At 48.7% G+C, this 21,297-nt stretch overlaps 1 protein-coding gene across 2 annotated transcripts in view; it reads left to right on the top strand.

The window, feature by feature from the left end:
* Positions 1-21,034, top strand: part of atf6b (activating transcription factor 6 beta) — a 166,409-nt gene extending 145,375 nt beyond the window's left edge. Inside the window, exons 15-16 of one of the 2 annotated variants that reach the window (XM_085973855.1) lie at positions 28-112; positions 11,500-21,034. In XM_085973855.1, the coding sequence (XP_085829981.1) occupies positions 28-112; positions 11,500-11,765 (351 nt within the window). In that variant the 3' untranslated portion in view covers positions 11,766-21,034. The remainder of the gene's footprint in view (positions 1-27; positions 113-11,499) is intronic. The other variant, XM_085973856.1, reaches the window with a different exon arrangement.
* The last annotated feature ends 263 nt before the right edge of the window (positions 21,035-21,297 follow it).

Genomic DNA, 21,297 nt, shown 5'->3' with positions numbered 1-21,297 from the left:
CCTAACTCTATACCCTATTCCCCGCAGGATCACTTGCTGTTACCAGCCATCAGCCACAACAAGACCAACAGGCCAAAGATGTCCCTGGTGATGCCAGCCATGGCAGTGAATGGTAAGCGAGAGCGGCAGATTTTGTCCTGCTCCTGGCCCCCCCTTGTGTGTCTGCTTAAAATGGAACCGGACCGCCTAAATATCTCACAGAATTTACAGCACGTAAACAGGCCATTCGACCCAGCTGGTCCATGTGTTTATGCTCCACACAAGCTTCCTCCTTCCCCTCTTCATCACTTACAATCAACATATCCTCTATTCCTTTCTCCCTCATATGCTTATCTGTGCTATTCGCTACAACTACTCCATGTGGTAGTGAGTTCCACATTCTCGCCACTCTCTGGGTAGAGAGGTTTCTCCTGACGTCCCTATTGGATTTATTAGTGACTATCTTATATTTATTGCCCTCTAGTTTTGGTCTCTCCCACAAGTGGAAACATCTTCTGTAAGTCTACCCTACCAAACCCTGTGGTAATTTTGAGGACCTCTATCAGGTCACCCTTCTAGAGAAAAGAGCCCCAGCCTGTTCTGACCGTTGAGACTAATAACGGCAGCAGATTCAACAATAATCCGTGTCCTTGGATTAATCCGAGGCAGTGTGAGCTGCCTCATTCCACACAGCCGCGTAAAACTACTCCCGAGGAATGTTGGCTTTCATTGCTAGGGGGATAGGATATAAAAATAGGGAGGTATTGCTTCAGTTGTACAAGGTATTGGTGAGACCGCACCTGGAATACTGCGTACAGCTTTGGTGTCCATACTTAAGAAAAGACATACTTGCTCTCGAGTCAGTACAAAGAAGGTTCACTTGGTTAATCCCGGGGTTGGACATATGAGGAGAGGTTGAGTAGATTGGGACTCTACTCATTGGAGTTCAGAAGAATGAGAGGCGATCTTATTGAAACATATAAGATTGTGAAGGGGTTGGATCGGGTGGATGCGGGGAGGATGTTCCCGATGATGGGTGAAACTAGAACTAGGGGGCATAGTCTTAGAATAAGGGGCTGCTCTTTCAAAACTGAGATGAGGAGGAACTACTTCACTCAGAGGGTGGTAGGTCCATGGAATATGCTGCCCCAAAAAGCTGTAGAAGCTACATCATTACATAAATTTAAAACAGAAATAGACAGTTTCCTAGAAGTAAAGGGAATTAAGGGTTACGGGGAACGGGCAGGAATTTGGACATGAGTCTAGGTTCGGATCGGACATGGCCCTGTGGATAGCGGAGCGGGCCCAGGGGCCGTGTAGCCTGATCCTGCTCCTATTTCGTGTGTCTAATTCTGTTAGATTCAGGAGATGGTTCTGTGATAGTAGATTGGCGGTTAGGATCAGATCAGCCATGATCTTATTGAATGGCGGAGCAGGCTCGAGGGGCCGATTGGCCTACTCCTGCTCCTATTTCTTATGTTCTTAAGGAGGCCTTTTCAGCCGTTGGATCTCATCCTTCCAGAATAGCAACCTTACCTTGGAATCCTAGAATCTTACGGCACAGAGGGAGGCCATTTGGCCCATCGTGCCTGTGTCGGCTCTTTGCTAGAGCTATCCAATTAGTCCCACTCCCCCTGCTCTTTCCCGAAAGTCCTGCAAATTTTTTCCATGTATTTATCCCGTTCTCTTTTTGAAAGTTATTATTGAATCTGCTTCCATCTCCCTTTCAGGCAGTGCATTCCAGATCATAACAGCTCGCTGCGTAAAAACATTCTCCTCTTCACCCCTCTGGTTCTTTTGTCAATCACCTTAAATCTGTGTCCTCTGGCGACTGACCCTCCTGCTACTGGAAACAGTTTCTTATTTACTCTATCGAAACCCTTCATGATTTCGAACACCTCGATCAAATCCCTGCTTAACCGTCTCTGCTCCAAGGAGAGCATCTAACTTGACACAGATTGTGGCAGTGCCGCGCTTAATCGCTCTGTGGATTAGTCCCGGCTTTCGACTGCTGTTCCTGGTGCTGCGGCCATTCCAGCTGATGCCTGTGCCCTGCGTAACGAAATGCTTCCCGTCCTAAACTGGCCCTCTACTCTCACCTTGCACCCTCGTGTCCTGCTGCCTTGGCAAATAACTCCTCACATAACTGTTCAGGGTAAACTCTCCTTCGCTGTCAAACTCCATCCCTGTTATAATGCACTTCATTCAATGCGGGGGGGGGTGGTGGTTTTGTGATTCTGGCCTCTAACCAGCAGTTTCAGCAATTGAACTGGCTGTGGTTTTCCTCTCCGTGCCCGTCGAGAGCGGAAAAGCTTCATATCTGAGGCTTTGCAAGAAACTGGTCTAGTCGTGGGCTTGCAGACAGGATGTCCAACAGCAACAGTATCGTGTGTGTGTACGTATACAGATCTTTCGGTATCAGTGTTACAAATTAGCGAATCGGCTAGACCGCACGCCTGCTGCAACGTGCAAAAATGTGAGACTCTCGGAGCAAGCTTCGAATGGAGACGGAGTGCGTTAGCGGAGCTTGTTTCCATATTTTATTGAAAAGTTTCTGCTTGTTTTGTCCAACCTCTAGTTTTCGTTCTGATTTTTCTCTTTTGTTTTCTCAATGCATTCACTTTCTATTTTAAAAAGAAATCCCCTATTTATTTAACTTTAATTGGAGCTGTAAATGTTATAGAAACATAGAATCATAGAAGATAGGAGCAGGAGTAGGCCATTCGGCCCCTCGAGCCTGCTCCGCCATTCAATGCGATCATGGCTGATCATCCAAATTCAGTACCCTGTCCCTGCCTTCTCCCCATACCCCTTGATCCCTTTAGCCTTAAGAAACTTATCCAACTCCTTCTTGACTATATTTAATGTATTGGCCTCAACTGCCTTCTGTGGTAGAGAATTCCACAGGTTCACCACTCTCTGGGTGAAGAAATTCCTCATTTCTGTCCTAAATGGCTTACCCCTTATCCTTAGACTGTGACCCCTGGTTCTGGACTCCCTGACCATCGGGAACATCCTTCCTGCATCTAGTCTGTCCAGTCCTGTCAGAATTTTATAAGTTTCAATGAGATCCCCCCTCATTCTTCTAAACTCCAGCGAGTACAAGCCCAATCGACCCAATCTCTCCTCATATGTCATTCCTGCCATCCCAGGTATCAGTCTGGTGAATCTTCGCTGAACTCCTTCCATGGCAAGAACATCCTTCCTCAGATAAGGCAACCAAAACTGCATACAATACTCGAGGTGTGGTCTCACCAAGGCCCTGTACAACTGCAATTTCAGCTTCCCAAATGCTTTATCTCTCGTGTCTGTCCCTGCAATTCAGTGAAGTCAGGCGTTGTAGAGCAATATTTTCAAAAGGCCTTCGATAAGGTACCGCACAACAGACTGATGAATAAGTTCAGAGAATGTGGAGTCAGGGGACAAGTAGCAGAATGGATTGCTGGCGAGCTTCGGGACAGAAAGCAGAGAGTAGGGGTAAAGAGTAGCTATTCACAGTGGCAGAAGGTGGGTACTGGTGTTCCACAAGGATCAGTGCTGATCCACTGCTGTTCACAATTTACATTAACAATTTAGACTTTGGAATCAAAAACACAATTTCTAAATTTGTGGATGACACCAAATTGGGGAGAATAGTCATTGCTGAGGAGGACTGCAACAAGTTACAGGAGGACATTAATAAACTTATAGAATGGGGATATAATTGGCAAATGAATTTCAACACCGATAAATGTGAGTTATTACATTTTGGTAGGAAGAATAGGACGGTCACTTATTACTTGGAGGGTGCGAGTCTGTGTGGGGTAGAGGAACAAAGGGATCTCGGAGTACAAATACACAAATCACTAAAAGTATCGACACAGGTTAGCAAGGCCATAAAATAGCAAACCAAGCACTCGGGTTTATTTCGAGAGGGATAGAATTGAAAAGTAGGGAAGTTATGCTAAACCTGTATCGAACCTTGGTTAGACCACACTTAGAGTACTGCGTACAGTTCTGGTCACCATATGAAAAGGATATAGAGGCACTGGAGAGGGTGCAGAGAAGATTTACAAGAATGATACCAGAAATGCGAGGGTATACCGAACAGGCTGGATCTCTGCTTGAAAAAAGAAGGCTGAGGGGTGACCTAATAGAGGTCTTTAAAATTATGAAAGGTTTTGATAGGGTGGATACAGAAAGGTTTTGATAGTGGATACAGAGAGAATGTTTCCACTTGTGGGGAAGAGCATAACTAGAGGCCATCAATATAAGATAGTCACCAAGAAATCAAATAGGGAATTCAGAAGAAACTTCTTTACCTAGAGAGTGGTGAGAATGTGGAACTCACTACTGATATACCTATCAATTCAGTTCATGAAAAGCGACGAGTTAAGTTAGTAACTATAGGTTTTTATTGGCTAAATAACAGAGCCCATCCTCGTGGGTGATCGGATCCAACAAGGAGGAATACCAGCCAGTCGACCACCTTTATACCTGGGCAAGCAGGCGGAGCCATAGGCGGAGTCAGCTGTGGTCAGCCCAGGTATAACAGCGTGGCAAGAGGTAACCTTGTGTAGTGATACAACAGTGTAAACAGTGATAACCATAGTGTAACGATATAAACAGTGATAACCATAGTGTAACGATAGTGAACGATAAAAGTGGTTTACCACATTCACCCCTTGTTTAAATTTGAGTCCGGCGGGGTGAAGTGTACTACCAGTTCGGGTATGTCAGTCTATCCGGAGGCCTCGTAAGCCTTTCTGATCGGCGCGGCGGTGTAGTATTCGAAGTTAAGGCTGGTGTCTGCGTGGTCGGCGAAGGCTCATGGGGTTCCGGCATGCCGTCTACCGGGGCTGGATTTGGGGGAGTGGTGGGGGGTAACGGTGGTGTCTCAGGGGTGCCCAAGGGTGCGAGGTCTCGTAAGGAGACTGTGTCCTCCCGCCCGTCTGGGTATGCCACATAGGCGTACTGGGGGTTGGCGTGCAGGAGGTCCACCCTCTCGACCAGGGGGTCCGTTTTATGGGCCCTCCCGTGCTTCCGCAGCAAGACAGGCCCCGGAGAAGTCAGCCATGTTGGTAGCGAGGTTCCCGTAGTCGACTTCCTGGGGAAAACAAACATTCGTTAATGGGGGGTGGCGTTAATGGCAGTGCAAAGCAGTGACCGGATGGAATGCAGCGCTGCCGGGAGGACTTCCTGCCAGCGAGAGGTTGGGAGGCCCTTAGACTTTAAGGCTAAGAGAACGGCCTTCCAGACTGTCGCGTTCTCTTTCCACCTGGCCGTTCCCTCGGGGGTTGTAGCTGGTGGTCCTGCTTGCAGCAATACCTCTCGCTAGTAGGAACTGGCGAAGTTCCTCGCTCATGAAGGATGAGCCCCGGTCGCTATGTATATAGTTCGGGAACCCGAACAAGGCGAAGAGGTCGTTCAGGCATTTGATGACCGTGGTACTGGTCATGTCTGGGCAGGGGAAGGCAAAGGGGAAACGGGAGTACTCGTCAATAATGTTGAGGAAGTACACATTACGGTCAGAGGACGGGAGGGGCCCCTTAAAATCGATGCTCAAGCGCTCGAAGGGGCTGGTGGCCTTGATCAGACTTGCTCTGTCCGGCCTATAGAAATGCGGTTTGCATTCGGCACAGGTTTGGCAGTTCCTGGTCATGGTCCTGACCTCCTCGATGGAGTAGGGCAGGTTGCGGGCCTTAATGAAGTGGTAAAGTCTGGTGAACCCGGGGTGGCAGAGGTCGTTGTGGAGGGTCTGCAGTCTATCAATTTGCGCGTTGGCGCATGTACTTCGTGATAGAGCATCTGGGGGTTCGTTCAGTTTACCAGGCCGGTACAAGATATCATAATCGTAGGTGGAGAGCTCAATTCTCCACCTCAAGTTCTTGTCGTTCTTGATTTTGCCCCTCAGCTTGTTATTAAACATAAAAGCGACCGAACGCTGGTCGGTGAGGAGGGTAAATCGTTTGCCTGCCAGGTAATGCCTCCAGCGTCGTACTGCCTCCACGATCGCCTGGGCCTCCTTCTCGACAGAAGAGTGTCGGATCTCAGGGCCCTGGAGGGTCCTTGAGAAGAAGGCCACAGGTCTCCCCGCCTGGTTAAGGGTTGCAGCTAGGGCGAAGTCGGATGCATCGCTCTCCACTTGGAAAGGGATAGACTCATCCACCGCGTGCATTGTGGCCTTAGCAATGTCTCCCTTTATGAGGGAGAAGGCTGCGCATGCTTCTGCTGTCAGGGGGAAGGAGGTGGACTTCATGAGGGGTCTGGCTTTGTCCGCATAATTGGGCACCCATTGGGCATAGTAAGCGAAGAGCCCCAGGGTTCTCTTCAGCGCCTTTGGACAGTGGGGGGGGGGGGGGGGAGCTCCATGAGGGGGCGCATTCTTTCGGGGTCGGGGCCGATGACTCCGTTCTCTACTACGCAGCCGAGGATGGCAAGGCGCGAGGTGTTAAACACACATTTCTCCTTATTGTAGGTGAGGTTCAGCCGTTGGGCCGTACGGAGGAATTTCTCCAGATTAACATCATGGTCCTGCCGGTCGCGGCCGCAGATGGTGACGTTATCTAGATAAGGGAACGTGGCATGCAGCCCGTTCTGGTCAACCATCCGGTCCATCTCCCTTTGGAAGACCGAAACCCCGTTGGTGACGCCGAAGGGAACCCTAAGGAAGTGGTAGAGGCGGCCATTCGCCTCAAAGGCGGTATACTGGCGGTCCTCAGGGCGGATAGGGAGTTGGCGATAGGCCGACTTAAGGTCGATGGTAGAGAATACCCGGTACTGTGCAATCTGATTGACGATATCAGATATGCGGGGAAGTGGGTATGCGTCCAGCTGGGTGTACCGGTTTATGGTTTGGCTGTAGTCGATGACCAGGCGGTGTTTATCGCCGGTCTTAACGACAACGACCTGGGCACGCCAGGGGCTGTTGCTTCCCTCGATGATGCCCTCCTTCAGGAGTCGCTGCACCTCGGAGCTAATAAAAGCTCTGTCCCCGGCGCTGTACCGCCTGCTCTTGGTAGCGACGGGTTTACAGTTGCGGGTGAGGTTAGCGAACAGGGAGGGGGGCTGGACTTTGAGGGTGGAGAGGCTGCAGGTGGTACGCGGTGGGCGGTTTAGGAATTGCTGGTTGTAGACTGTGAGGGGGGGGGGAGGGATCCACCGTATGCCAAGGTGACACTTTGGAGGTGGCATTGGAAATCCAGCCCTAGTAGGACGGCAGCGCAGAGCTGGGGCAGGACGAGAAGTTTAAAATTTTTATACTCCGTGCCCCTAACCAACAGGGTCACAACACAGTAGCCGTTGATGTCTGTTGAATGGGACCTCGACGCCATCGAGATCCGATTGCGCGTTGGCCGGACAGTGAGGGAGTAGCGGCTCACCGTGTCTGGATGGATGAAACTCTCCGTGCTTCCGCTGTCGAACAGGCAGGTCGTGGCGTGGCCGTTTACTTTGATGTCCATCATGGACTTGGACAGGTGATGCGGGCGAGCTTGGTCAAGTGTGACGGAGGCTAGTGTATGGCTGAGCGAGCTGCTGTAGTCTGCGGGTGAGGCGGTGGTCGGGTCTGGAGACAAGGTGGCGGTCGAGTGTGGTGAACAAAATGGCGGCGCCCACGACGTTGAACAAAATGGCGGAGAAGATGGCTGCCCCCACAACTCACATGAGGCACTGCCGGCGTCGGTGGCCTTGATCAAAGATGGCCACCCCCACGACTCACACGAGGTGATGCTGGCATCTGTGGCCTTGATGAAAAATGGCCGCCCCCACAACTCGCATGAGGCACTGCTGGCGTCTGTGGCTTCCCCCCTGCAGGCCTTCGCGAAGTGGCCTTTCTTGTGGCAGTCGGAGCAGGTCGCGTTTCTTGCAGGGCAGCGCGCCCTCGGGTGTTTCGCCTGGCCACAGAAGAAGCAGCCGGCGGCCGGATCGCGGGGCTCCGATGTCGCAGCCGGTACCGGGGGTGGCGGTCCCGATCGGCTCCGGGACACCGACGCTGTGGTAGGCCCCAGGGGCGGCGGTGCGAGGGGTATTGCGGCCGGAGTCGGGCCCGAGTCCCAGGGTCGCGCAGCACAGTACCTGGAGCACGCCTCGAGGTCCCGATGGGCCACTTCCAAGGAGCGAGCGAGGATAGCAGCTGTTTTCAGGTCGAGGTCCTTTGATTCCAGCAGTCTTTGCCGTGAGTAGTCTGACCGAAGGCCTTTCACGAAGGCATCGCGGATATGTCCATCTGTATGTTCTGCAGCTGTTACGGCTTTAAAGTCACAGTCCCTGCCGAGTATTTGTAGCGCCCGTAAGAAATCATCAACCGACTCTCCTGGCTGTTGCGAGCGGGATCTTAGGAGATGCCTGGCGTACATTGAGTTTACTGGGCTCCGGTACTGCTCTTTTAGCAGGTTGAGGGCGTCCTCGTATGTAGCAATGTCCCGGATGAGTGCAAATACTTTAGGGCTCACCTGGGCGGTCAGAACTCTTAGTTTGGATACCGGAGGCACGCCGGATTCTCCCAGGTAGGCTTCGAAGCAGCTCAGCCAGTGTTCGAAGTCAAGGGCTGAATTCGCAGCCTGTGGGTTTAGATCCAGGTACGGCGGTCGGAGGGCTCGCAGCCAGGCCGGCTGCTGGGGCTGTTGTAGCTGGCCGTTTGGCTGGGGCTGGTCGTTTGGCTGCTCCGGTACAGACATTTCAAAATTTAGCCAATAAAATTGATATACCTATCAATTCAGTTCATGAAAAGCGACGAGTTAAGTTAGTAACTATAGGTTTTTATTGGCTAAATAACAGAGCCCACCATCGTGGGTGATCGGATCCAACAAGGAGGAATACCAGCCAGTCGACCACCTTTATACCTGGGCAAGCAGGCGGAGCCATGGGCGGAGTCAGCTGTGGTCAGCCCAGGTATAACAGCGTGGCAAGAGGTGACCTTGTGTAGTGATACACTATGGTTATCACTGTTTACACTGTTGTAACGATATAAACAGTGATAACCATAGTGTAACGATAGTGAACGATAAAAGTGGTTTACCACAACTACCACAGGGAGTGGTTGAGGCAAATAGCATCAATGCATTTAAGGGGAGGCTAGATAAGCATATGTGGGAGAAGGGATTAGAGGTTATCGAGTCGCTAACAACATTAGAGGTTATGCTGATAGATTTAGATGAGGAAAGACTGGAGGAGGCTCGAGTGGAGCATAAACGCCGGCATGGACTGGTTGGGCCGAATGGCCTGTTTCTGTGCTGTATATCCTATGTAATAATGCTATAATATTTTTGTGCTCTGTCTCTCGGCCGGCCCTCCCTATCTCTCTAACCTCCTCCGGCCGCACAACCCTCCGAGATCTCTGTGCTCCTGTAATTCTGGCCTCTTGCACATTCCCGATTTCCATCGCTCCACCACTGGCGGCCGTGCCTTCAGCTGCCTTGGCCCTAAGCTCTGGAATTCTCTCCCTAAACACCTCCATCTCTCTCTTTAAGATGCTCCTTAGACCAAACTTTTGGTCACCTGTCCTTATGTGACTCGGTGTCAAAATTTGTCCGATAAAAGCTCCGGTGAAGTACTGTGGGACGTTTTTACTCCGTTAAAGGCGCTCTATAAATGCAAGTTGTTAGCATGCTGACATCTATCTCCTGTAGGGCTCAAGTACTCCCTCAGTGCCCTTCTGACGCTCGTCATTGATCCAGCAGTGCTTCTATTGAGCTCCTTTGTAGTGTTATCGGGTTCCCAGGTCTTGCACACACCTGGGCTGGCGTGTAGGTCTATGAATGCTGGACACATTTTGGCAGCCTGTGGTTAGGTGAATTATCACTTAAGGAATGTTGTAATTCCTCTGCATTCCTGGAGCAGATCCTCAATGGCCAGACGTACACTTTTTTTAGCGTAACCGGATTCACTCAGGAACTGTGACTGTTCCTGAAGGAAACCCTTTGTGCGCTTGGCTCCGGGGCAGCTGTCTGTCTGAGTGCTGCAGTTACAGGGTAATCCTGTAACACTGGTGGTACAGGCAGGTGGCTGTGGAAGTCTGTGATGTTTCGTGATGGGTGGTACATACCACACAAACAAATGAACATTTGGGCTTGCACAGGCTGGTAACGCGACAGCTAACGTGCTTTCACTTTTTTAAATGTTGTTAGCAACTCGATAAACAAAATTTGCCTGGCTTAAACAAAGACTTGCATTTCTACAGCGCCTTTCATCACCTCAGGACGTCCCAAAAAGCACTTCACAGCCAATGAAGTACTTTTGAAGTGTAGTCACTGTTGTAATGTAGGAAACGCGGTCACCAATTTGCGCACAGCAAGCTCCCACAAACAGCAATGTGAGAATGCTGTTAAGTGCTTAATTCTCTGGAGTGGGGCTTGAACCCACACATTCTGACTCCGAGGCAAGAGTACCACACGCTGAGCCATGGCTGACACATGATCTATATCTGTAGATGGTAGCGGACATCTGGAATTCTCTCTTCCAAAAAGCTGTCGAAGCGGGGGGGTCAATTGAAAATTTCAAAATGGAGATTGATGGATTTTTGTTGGGTAAGGATATTAACTGATAACTCCATCTACCCGCCTTGGTTCTGTTAAGTTACTGATCAGCCATGATCCGATTGAATGGCAGAACCGGCTCGAGGGGCCCTTACGGTGCTTATCGACCACATATCCGCGGCGTCACTAAGACCGCCTAATTCCACCTCCATATCATCGCTTTGCCTCAGCTCATCTGCTGAAACCCTCATCCACGCCTTTGTTACACCTCGAGTTGACTCTTCCAACTCCTTGGCCGCCGCCTCCCACGCTCTACCCTCCGTAAACTTGAGCTCATCCAAAACCCTGTTCCCGTGTCCTAACTCGCGCCAAGTCCTGTTCGCCCATCACCCCTGTGCTCACTTACCTACATTGGCTCCCAGTTAAGCAACGCCTCGATTTCTAAAATCCTCATTCTTGTTTTCAAATCCCTCCACGGCCTCGCTCCTCCCTATAAGTAACCTCCTCCAGCCCCACAACCCTCCGAGATCTCTGCGCTCCTCCAATTCTGGCCTCTTGAGCATCTCCGATTTTAATCGCTCCACCACTGGCGGCCATGCCTTAAGCTGCTGAGACTCTAAACTCTAAATCCCTCCCTAACCCGCTTTGTGTCTCTACCTCTCATTCCTCCTTGAAACCTACCTCTTTGACTAATTTATTGGTCATCTTCCCCAATATCTCCTTATGTGGCTCGGTGTCAAATTTTGTTTGATAACATTCCTGGGAGGTTTATAGATCTATAGATAGATTTCTAGCCGCAAAAGGCCTCTAGGGGTATGGGGAGAGAGCAGGAATATGGTATTGAGATAGAGGATCAGCCATGATCATATTGAATGGCGGATCAGGCTCGAAGGGCCGAATGGCCTTCTCCTGCTCCTATTTTTCTATGTTTCTATGTTTTACTACTTGAAAGGCGCAATATAAACACAAGTTGTTGATGATGTCCTAAAGCTGACACGTGATGCACAGCGTCTTTCCACGAATCTCCAGATTTAACGCACCCTCCAATGTTTGTTTTCTCCCTCAGAGAGTCTGTACAACACCACGCAGGGCTACGAGGTGATGATGCAGATCGACTGCGAGGTGATGGACACCAGAATCATCCAGATCAAGAGCTCGTCGGTGCCGCCCTCCCTCCGGCAGCCCCAGGACAACGGCACCAGTTCCTTCCACCCCCACGGCAACACGAGCAGGGCGCCCAGCGCTGGGGGGCTGCGGTCCCAGCCCCTGCCCGTCACCGTGCCCAGCAACAAGGACCCCTTGTACCTCACGACAGAAGACGGTGAAGTGTAGCGCCCGCGGCCCACTTGCAGGCTCGCCCGCCTCGAAGCAAGCAGAATTTTTGCCGTGACCAGAGGCTTATCATTTGTTGTTTTTGTCCTGCCCCCCTCCCCCCCACACACAAACTGCTCTGTCGAGAATTTTACATTTCTACTGCTTTAAGAGTGCAAACAGAACCAGGTGGGGGGGACAAGAGAGATCTGGTTGCTTTTAAGCTTAAAGAGCTGCTGTTGATTTCTGTAAGGCGCAGGGACCAAGACAAGCTCGGTGTCTCCCATCTTGGAAGCGCGCGCACTCGCGCTACTTTAAGGTGCCTCGCCATCTGGAATTGTGGCCCCACACGAATCTTCGGTGATGGTGAAACCCCACGTTCCCGGGGAGGTGGAACCGTGTGCAGCCTTTGCACTAATGTCTTACAATCCCACTAACTTGAGACTGTGAAATATTTCCCCCTAACTATCCAAAGTTCTGGGAGTGTAGCCTAGTACTTTTTTGGGAGGGGTGGGGTGGTGGGAAATCCCAATCCAGCAATGCTCATCCAATTCACCACACTGACCAATCACACACAAGTCTTGTATTTATCCTTGATCCTCAGCACCGTGCAGTCTTTTTATTCCCCCCCCCCCCAGCTTCCTGTTCTCCACTTGAAGCTGCATTGCATTTATACAACATGCAGGCAAGGCAGAGCTTCAGTTCGCGGGGGCTGTTGTAATAGGCGTGTGCACAAGAGGTACACGAGCTTAGGCTATTCCAGTGCAGCTTATTTAGTGCACACTGGAGAATCGCGGAACATTATTTGGTGAACGAGCCTGTGGGTGACAGTGTGAACTACACAGCGATCAAATTGGACTGATGCCAGTAACCCAGGTGTGTGTAAAATGTACTCTTCCAACACTGACCCAACAGATCTGACCCAAGAAAACCTTTGTGCAATCCCAATTTGGTTATCGCTGGGTCCTGATTTACGTAGTAATGGCCTGGTCATGTATACCTTTTTTAAAATTTCTTTATAGCCGTCCTGACCAGATATTCTGTGATTGCAACAAACGAGCTCTGAACTTCTGCACCAGCGGAGACTTGTATTCGGTCGCTGTCCATCATCCCCCCCAATTTATTTCTTCATGTATTCCAAAAAAACATTTTCAAACCAATTCAGTATGTTCACGTTTCCATGACCATGTGTAGTACAGATTGGGGATTTCGCTGTAAAGAAATGTACATAAAACATTGGGTTTCTATCCCAATTCTGTAGCCATTCTGTTAACAGGTAATCGTGTGTGTGCGTGTGTGGCTTATGTGAAGCTCAACACAATTTGGCTTTTACTGTTTGATTTTGTTTTCTTTTGATTGTTCCGAATCATCAAGCATTGCATTTCCTCAGCACAAAGTATGGGCGCTGCCGAAAACCCCTTCACTTAAGTCAGGGTGCGTCATTGGGAGAGAAGGGCGGGAGGGGGCGGTGGCGGGAAGCGGTGCGGTTACTTTGTCGCGAGCCCAGCGTGGCTGAGATTTCAAGAGCCTGTGTCAGACGACACGCAATCAAAAAAGGAATAAGGGCCGAGCCGGTCTTTAAGTGCCCAGCCAATTTCTGAAGGGTTGCAAGTCGGGGATGGGGAGAATAATTAGCACGATTGTCCCCCCTCACTCTCCCGCGCCCCCCCCCCCCCCCCCCCCCCCAAAAGCATCTACTGGGGTGGGGAGTGCAAAGAGTCATGACCGAGTGACCTGAATCCTGCCTGAGCAACTACAGTACGGATTAATCGCAGGACATGACACCAATGCGATGGCATCCCAGGTTGTTGGCCGACCTGTGTGTGTGTGTGTATATATAAACATAAAGTTGTGATTTTTTAAAATATAATTTATTATTTAACTTACATTTTGTGTGTAGTATTTTTCTGATGCTTGGGCTCGCAAAGCCTGAAAACAGGCTAAATTTCCAATGGTTCTGAGTCTGACCCAGCAACGTGCAAAACACACTTTTTTCTCCACACCCCTCCCTCCACCCCCTAGAAGGATTCTTTGGTGTGTAAATGATGAATTTTGAAATTGCCGTTATTGATGTACTCCCAAGGCATGCTCAAGTAGAGTCAACTGAAAATGTAAATGTTTGCGGTTAAAAAGCCAATTGTGCATAAGGCCTGCCACACGGATGTGTGTTGATAGACCCATGGCTGTTCTTGCATTGATGTCAATGGGCAGGAAACAGCAGGCCGTGTATCCATGGTGTGTCCCGGTTGTGGCAGTGTTCCGGGTGTGTATTCGGAATATGACCCCAGTAAAGTACCTTGGGTAGCAACAGTTCAGAGCTAGGAACAGGGGGAGGCCATTCAGTCCCTTGAGCCTGTTCTGTCATTCAGCCAAATCGTGGCTGATCTATACCTCAACTCCATTTACCCACCTTTGCTCCAGATCCCTCGCTACCCTTACCCAACAAAGGAAGAAGTAGTTGTTGCATTTATATTGTGTGTTTCACAACCTCAGGATGTCCCAAAGCGCTTTACAGCCAATGAAGTACTTTTTTTTGAAATGTAGTCAATGTAGGAAACACAGCAAGCTCTCACAAATAGCAATAAGATAATGAACAGAGAATCAGTTTTAGTGATGTTGGTTGAGGAATAGCTATTGTCCAGGACACTGGGGAGAACTCCCCCAGCTCTTTTTCCAATAGTGCCATGGGATCTTTTGCGTCCAGCAGACGGGGCCTCGGTTTAACGTCTCCTCACAAAGACTGCACCTCTGACCGTGCAGCACTCCGTCAGTACTGCACTGGGAGTGTCGGCCTAGATTTTGTGCTCAAGTCTCTGGAGTAGGACTTGAACCCACAACCTTCTGACTCGGGCGAGAGTGCTACCCACTGAGCCACGGCTGACAATCTATTAATCTGAGTTTTAAAATTTCCAGTAACCCAGTATCCACAGCCTTTCGATGGGGATTAGGAGGGAGAGGTCCAGATTTCTACTGCCCATGTGTGAAAAATGCTTCCTGATTTCACTCCAGAATGGCCGAGCTTTAATTTTAAAATGGTGCACCTTGATCTACATTAACCTCCACCAGAGGAAATAGTTTCTCTATCTACCTTATTGAATCCTTTTATCATTTTAAAGGTACTGTGCCACTTGCCTGCATTTCAACAGGAACAGGAGGAGGCCATTCAGCCTCTCGAGCCTGTTCCGCCATTCAATTAGATCATGGCTGATCTGTACCTTAACTCCATTTACCCGCCTTGGTTCTGTATCCCTTAATAGCCCTTGCCCAGTCTGGCCTCTGACTCTAGACCCACAGCAATGTGGTTGACTCTTAACTGCCCTCTGAAATGGCCTACCAAGCCACTCGCTTGTCACCACCACCTTCTCAAAGGCAATTAGGGATGGGCAAAAAATGCTGGCCTTGCCAGCGCGCCCACATCCCATGAATGAATTTTTCAAAAAGGACATAGACAGGCTGGTGGATTGGGCGGACAGATGGCCGATGCAATTCAACACAGAAAAGTGAGAGGTGGTGCATTTTGGTAGCAAGAATGAGGAGCGACCATACACACTAAATGGTACAATTTTAAAGGGGGGTGCATGAAGAGAGAGAGACCTTGGGGGTGTTTGTGCACAAATCGTTGAAGGTGGCAGGACCGGTCAATAAAGCATATGGGATCCTGGCCTTTATAAATAGAGGCATAGACAAAAGCCAGGAAGTTATGCTAAACCTATATTTTAAAAAAAACTAGTTTGGCCCCAACTGGAGTATTGTGTCCAATTCTGGGCAGCACACTTTAGGAAGGACGTGCAGGCTTTGGAGTGGGTACAGAAGAGGTTTGCTAGATTGGTATAAGGGATTACAGTGAGGTGGATAGACTGGAGAACCTGGGGTTGTTCTCCTTAGAGCAGAGAAGGAGATTTGATTGAGGTGTTTAAAATCATGAAAGGTTTAGATAGAGTAAATAAAGAGAAACTTTTTCCAGTGGCAGAAGGGACGATAGCGAGAGGGCACAGATTTAAGGTGATTCGCAAAAGAATCAGAGGCGACATAAGGAAAAATATAGAAACATAGAAGATAGGAGTAGGCCATTCAGCCCCTCGAGCCTGTTCCGCCGTTTAATGAGATCATGGCTGATCATCCAAATTCAGTACCTTGTCCCTGCTTTCTCCCCATATCCCTTGATCCCTTTAGCCTTTTTTACACAGCGAGTGGTTAGGATTTGAAATGCGCTGCCTGATAGGGTGGTGGATACAGATTCAATATTAGCCCTTAAAATGGAATTGGATAAATACTTGGAGAACAATTTGTAGGGATATGGGGAAAGAGCGGGGGAATGGGACTTAACTGGATTGCTCTTCGAAAGAGCCGGTGCAGACTCGATGGGCCGAATGGCCTCCTGTGCTGTACTATTCTATGAATCTGTGTCGTAGCCAGAAAGTTATTTTTGTTCCCACTTGCCGATGTTACTTCTCTCTCACTTCCTGTAGTACATTGCAGTTTAAAACCTAGAGTTTACACTACAGAAAGTCCCCCACTACCATGGTACCAGGGATGGGGGACTTCAGTTATGTGGAGAGACCAGAGAAGCCAGGGTTGTTGTTCTTTAGAGCAGAGAAGGTTAAGGGGAGATTTAATGGAGGCGTTCAAAATCATGAAGGATTTTGATGAGAGTAAATAGAGGGAAACTGTTTCCACTGGCAGGAGAGTCGGTAACCAGTGGATACAGATTTCAGATAATTGACAAAAGAACCAGAGGTCGATGAGAAGAAATGTTTTTACACAGTGAGTTATGGTGATCTTGAATGCGCTGCTGAAAGAGTGGTGGAAGCAGATTCAATAGTAACTTTCAAAAGGGAATTGGATAAATAGTTGAAAAGGGAAAACGGGGAAAGAGTAGGGAGAGTGGGACTAATTGGAGAGCCAGCACAGCCACGATGGGCCGAATGGCGGCCTCCGGTGCTGTCCCATTCTGAGGAAGTGTTGAACAAGCTGGAGTGACGGGTGGCTGCAGTTTGCAGTTCACCAGGACGCGATCGCCATAATTACGGTGCATATATTTGAATTTGCTTGCAACAGCTAGTTGTTTAACTCTGTCAGTGTTAATCTCACCTTCCCTCCCCCTTGCCCCACATACTGTCTAAATAGGCCAGTCTGTGTGTCACTTGAGCAGGTGGCGCGAATCAGTCATTGTGACTGTAATCTTCTATTTTGTTTGCAGGTGAGAATGCAGCAATGCTGCAGTAGGTTTCACCCTCCAGTTTTATAAAAATTCTGGGTATTAAAGTCTGGAACTAAGGGATCGTGAACTGCTCATCATTTGAGATTTTGGGAATTTCCCCCCCGCCCCCCCTGGTCATAAGGTGACCCAGCCACCAGTTAAATCCATCCTCAGTTGTCCAGCGGAAGCTTCACAAACCTAAATTAAAACTGGGTGCACCCTTGGAGCTTGCTACGGCTGAAGCCTCAACATAACCTTCTCAAAGGCAATTCGGGATGGGCAATAAATGCTGGCCTTGCCAGCGACGCCCACATCCCATAAACTAATATTTAAAAAAAAAATTAGTCAATAAACTAACAAAAGATCACAATGCCAGTGCAAATAAGAGGTTTGTGTGGGTTCTTTTAATTAGTTTGATCATCCTCGGAAGTTGTACCTGAAATAAATCTGAGGTTACATTGAAATTGTTACTGCAGGAAGGAGTCTCTTGTGGGATGTTAGGATGGTGGGAGCACCTGTGACTGAAGGCAAATGGCTTCTACGGGTAAAGTGTTCCGATATTGGCCTGTTTGTGGCCAGTCCCAGTTTGAAACGATCCAATCCTTGGTGTGTTTGTGGTTTTTATTTGTTGCCCTTGTCGACTAGATACTTGAAATGTAAACTGTTCCGCTCATATCTTTTTGTTTTTCCTTGACTTGTTGAAGCACGGGCACGGTTTAAGAAGAAGGGAGGAGAAGAGAATGTAGAATGCACTTGAAGACTGTTGTTAGCCAGGGCTGTTAAGGTAGTTTTGAAGAAAACTTATTAATGCACTTAAATGAAAATTGTGCTCCTCTGCAAACTTGCCCCCACCTTTGCGAGTCATATTTCTGTTGTATTTGATCTGCTCTTATATGATCCCTTTATTTTCCTTTTGAAAGCCATTGTAGAACAATTCTGTTGTGATTTCAATATTGTTTTATACCCTTTTCTATTGTTTGTAAAGTTGAAGTCTTGAAATGTAACACTTGCCAAGAATTACTTTTAATCGGGAAGGGGAGGGGAGGTGGAGCAGGAAAGCGCAGTTAGCTTAGTAATTAAGATGCTCCTGTTGCAATTCAGTGACCCTGTTCAAGTCGGAGGCACAGTCACTGCACCAGGGGGAATGAAAAGAATAAGGGGTGGTGTCACTTTCACTCAGCTCAGTATGATGTTACCTATCCAAGAAGAAACAGGCCATTCAGCCCAACTGTCCATGCCAGTGTTTATGCTCCACACGAGCCTCCTACCACACTTCATCTAACCCCATCAACATATCCTTCTAATTCTTTATCCCTCATGTGTTTATCTAGCTTCCTCTTAAATGCTATTCGTCTCAACTCCGTGTGGTAGCGAGTTCCACATTCTAGCCACTCTGGGTAACGAGGTTTCTCCTGAATTCCCTATTGGATTTATTGGTGACAATCTCATATTGATAGTCCCTAAATCAGTTCTGAAATCCGTGATTAAATGCAATTTAAAGAATGGCAGCATAGGGATTGTGGGGCCTCAAAGATGGCTGGAAGGGCTACAAGCTCAGTATTGTGCAATTCAGATAGTCATTATTTTCAGTTTTAAAAATGTTGGCTTTTGGGGAAATCACATTGGATGCAGTCGGTTGGTTCATCCACCTAGAATAAAACATCCACATTCCTCCAAGTCTGACGAGTCTTACGGTTTTCGCCTCCACGATAGTACCCAGGAGACCATTCCAAATGTTGTTCGCCCTTTTGTGTCAAGTTCCTCCTAACATCTTTCCTAAAACTTTCTGTTCACCGGTTTTAATTTGTGCCCCTTGTTCTACTGCACTGGCCTTCCTTGAAGTAGTAATCCAGTTTGACCTTGTCATTTAATATCCCGTCGCCTCCCCTCTCTCAGTTGTCAGCCGTGCCTTCAGCTGCCGAGGCCCCAAGCTCTGTAATTCCCTCCTTGAGCCTCTCTACCTCTCCTCCTTTTAAGACGCTCCTTAAAACCTACCTCTTTGGCCAAGCTTTTGGTCACCTGTCCTAATAGCTCCTTCTGTGGCTCGGTGTCAAATTTTGTTTGATAATCGCTTCTGTGAAGCGCCTTGGGAGGTTAAAAGCGCTATATAAATGCAAGTTGTTGTCTCCATTCCAGCCCCATTTTCTCCAATCCTTCCTTGTAACTCAATCCTTTGAATCCAGGATTCATTCTCATTGGTCCTCTCTGCACTGCCCTTCAGAATTCCCCATTGTGTCTTACTGAACAAATCTGAACACGATACTGGAGGTTTGGTCGGACCAGGGCTCTCAACAGTTTTAACACCACGCCTCCCGATTTGCACTTAAAGCGGACCTCGGAATATAATGTGGAATTCTATCCACTTCGCCTATTGCTGTCCCACAAAGATTTGACCGGTTAAATACTAAAAATCTGTTGATGCCTAGATCCCTTTCTGCCTCGCCTTCAGCACCATTCATGGCAAACTTTTGACATCTCTCATTTCTTGCCAGCGTGCGCGTCCACTGTGGAAGTTTTGCGTTGCCACTGTTCAGTGCTAGCACTTGCTCGTTCCATGAAATGGTCTTGGGAAGGACTTTTGGCCAACCTCGCCAATCTGAAACGTTAATGGCGTTGGCTCTGCATCTCCTCCTCTTCTCTCCCTTCTCCTCCACCTCACCTGTATTGAAACTTTGCCTTTATGTAGAGTTGCCGCCAGTGACTGCAGTTAAACATCTTGGGCAAGGAAATTCTGGAGAGACGGCACACCTCGGGCCTGTTCGGCCATTCAATTAGATCATGGCTGATCTGTGTCTGAACTCTCATTTATCTGCCTTAGTTCCAAATCCCTTGATACCCTTCCCTAACAATTTATCTATATCTCTGTTTTGAAATTTTCAATTGAACCCCAGCCACAACAGCTTTTTGTGTGTGGGGGGGGGGGGGGGAGTGTTCCAGGTTTCCACTGCCCTTTGTGTGAAGAAGTGCTTCCTGACATCACCCCTGAACGGCCTGGCTCTAATTTTAGGGTTATGCCACCTTGTTCTGGGCTCACCTACCAGAGGCAGTAGTTTCTCTCTCTATTTACCCCTATCATCTTCAATTATCTTAAACATGTCAGTTAGATCACCCCTTGATTTTCTCCACTCCAGGGAATACAAGCCTAATTTATGGAAGAATGAATAACTCCTGTCTTGTGGGACTAGCTGAGGTGCTCTTGCAAAGAGCCGGCATGGGCTTGATGGGCTGAATGGCCTCCTCCTGTGCTGTAACCATTCGATGACCTATGATTCTATGATTTGTCAGCTGTAATTTTACAACAAGAATTACGTTTACCTAGTTCATAATGGGCACGGGAGAGAAGCGGTGGAGTCACTGTACCTTTTACCAGCTGAGGTCAAGGCATGTTTTGAGTCAGAGCGAAACAAGAGAACGAGCAATCTCCATTTCTGACCCGAGACTGTGGTCTAACGATAAGGAGTAAGCCATTTAGGACAGAGATGAGGAGGAATTTCTTCACCCAGAGAGTGGTGAACCTGTGGAATTCTCTACCACCGAAGGCAGTGGAGGCCAATTCATTAAATATATTCAAGAAGGAGTTGGATTTATTTCTTAAGGCTAAAGGGATCAAGGGGTATGGGGAGAAAGCAGGGACCGGGTACTGAATTTGGATGACCAGCCATGATCGCATTGAATGGTGGAGCAGGCTCAAGGGGCCGAATAGCCTACTCCTGCTCCTATCTTCTATGTTTCTGATGCCAGTTGCTAAAATGGGCCGTGTTTAGTTTCCCTCTGTTGGCATCCACTGTCCTGGGCAGCACGGAAATTCTGCGGGAGAGCTGGGCGGGGGAAACTTGACGAGCATAAACATTTGAACTCTTTATACCGAAAGACTTTAATTTGTTCTGACTAAGCTATGCAAGAGGAGGAGGCTGGGGGTGAGAATTAAATTGTGCGGTGTTGCCAAGACTGTAACTATTCCTGTCTGATCCTGTGAACTATGCAAATGTCTGTTGTGTTGGGATTTTTTTTTGTGTATCTAAATAACTTTTTTTTAGTGCAAGACATTATGAAAGATTTTGATGTTTGTAATAAAGGTGTTGGAGATCAATTTGGCTGGCTTTTAAATCTTTAACTTGCTCATTTAGCAGACAGCGCAGATGGGTGTCCTGTCAGTGTTGCTGTGTAACCGGGTGTGAGAGGGGAGGGGTCTCAGTAACAGGGTCCGAGGGGGGGGTCTCGCTGTGGGTCCGAGGGGGGGGTCTCGCTGTGGGTCCGAGGGGGCTCTCGCTGTGGGTCCGAGGGGGGGGTCTCGCTGTGGGTCCGAGGGGGCTCTCGCTGTGGGTCCGAGGGGGCTCTCGCTGTGGGTCCGAG

The sequence above is a fragment of the Somniosus microcephalus genome, unplaced genomic scaffold (genome assembly GCF_052327205.1).
Source record: "Somniosus microcephalus isolate GS21.2 unplaced genomic scaffold, FLI_Smic_1.0 unresolved_chr1, whole genome shotgun sequence".
Taxonomy (NCBI): Eukaryota; Metazoa; Chordata; class Chondrichthyes; order Squaliformes; family Somniosidae; genus Somniosus; species Somniosus microcephalus.
This window is presented reverse-complemented; position numbering and strand designations above follow the sequence as displayed.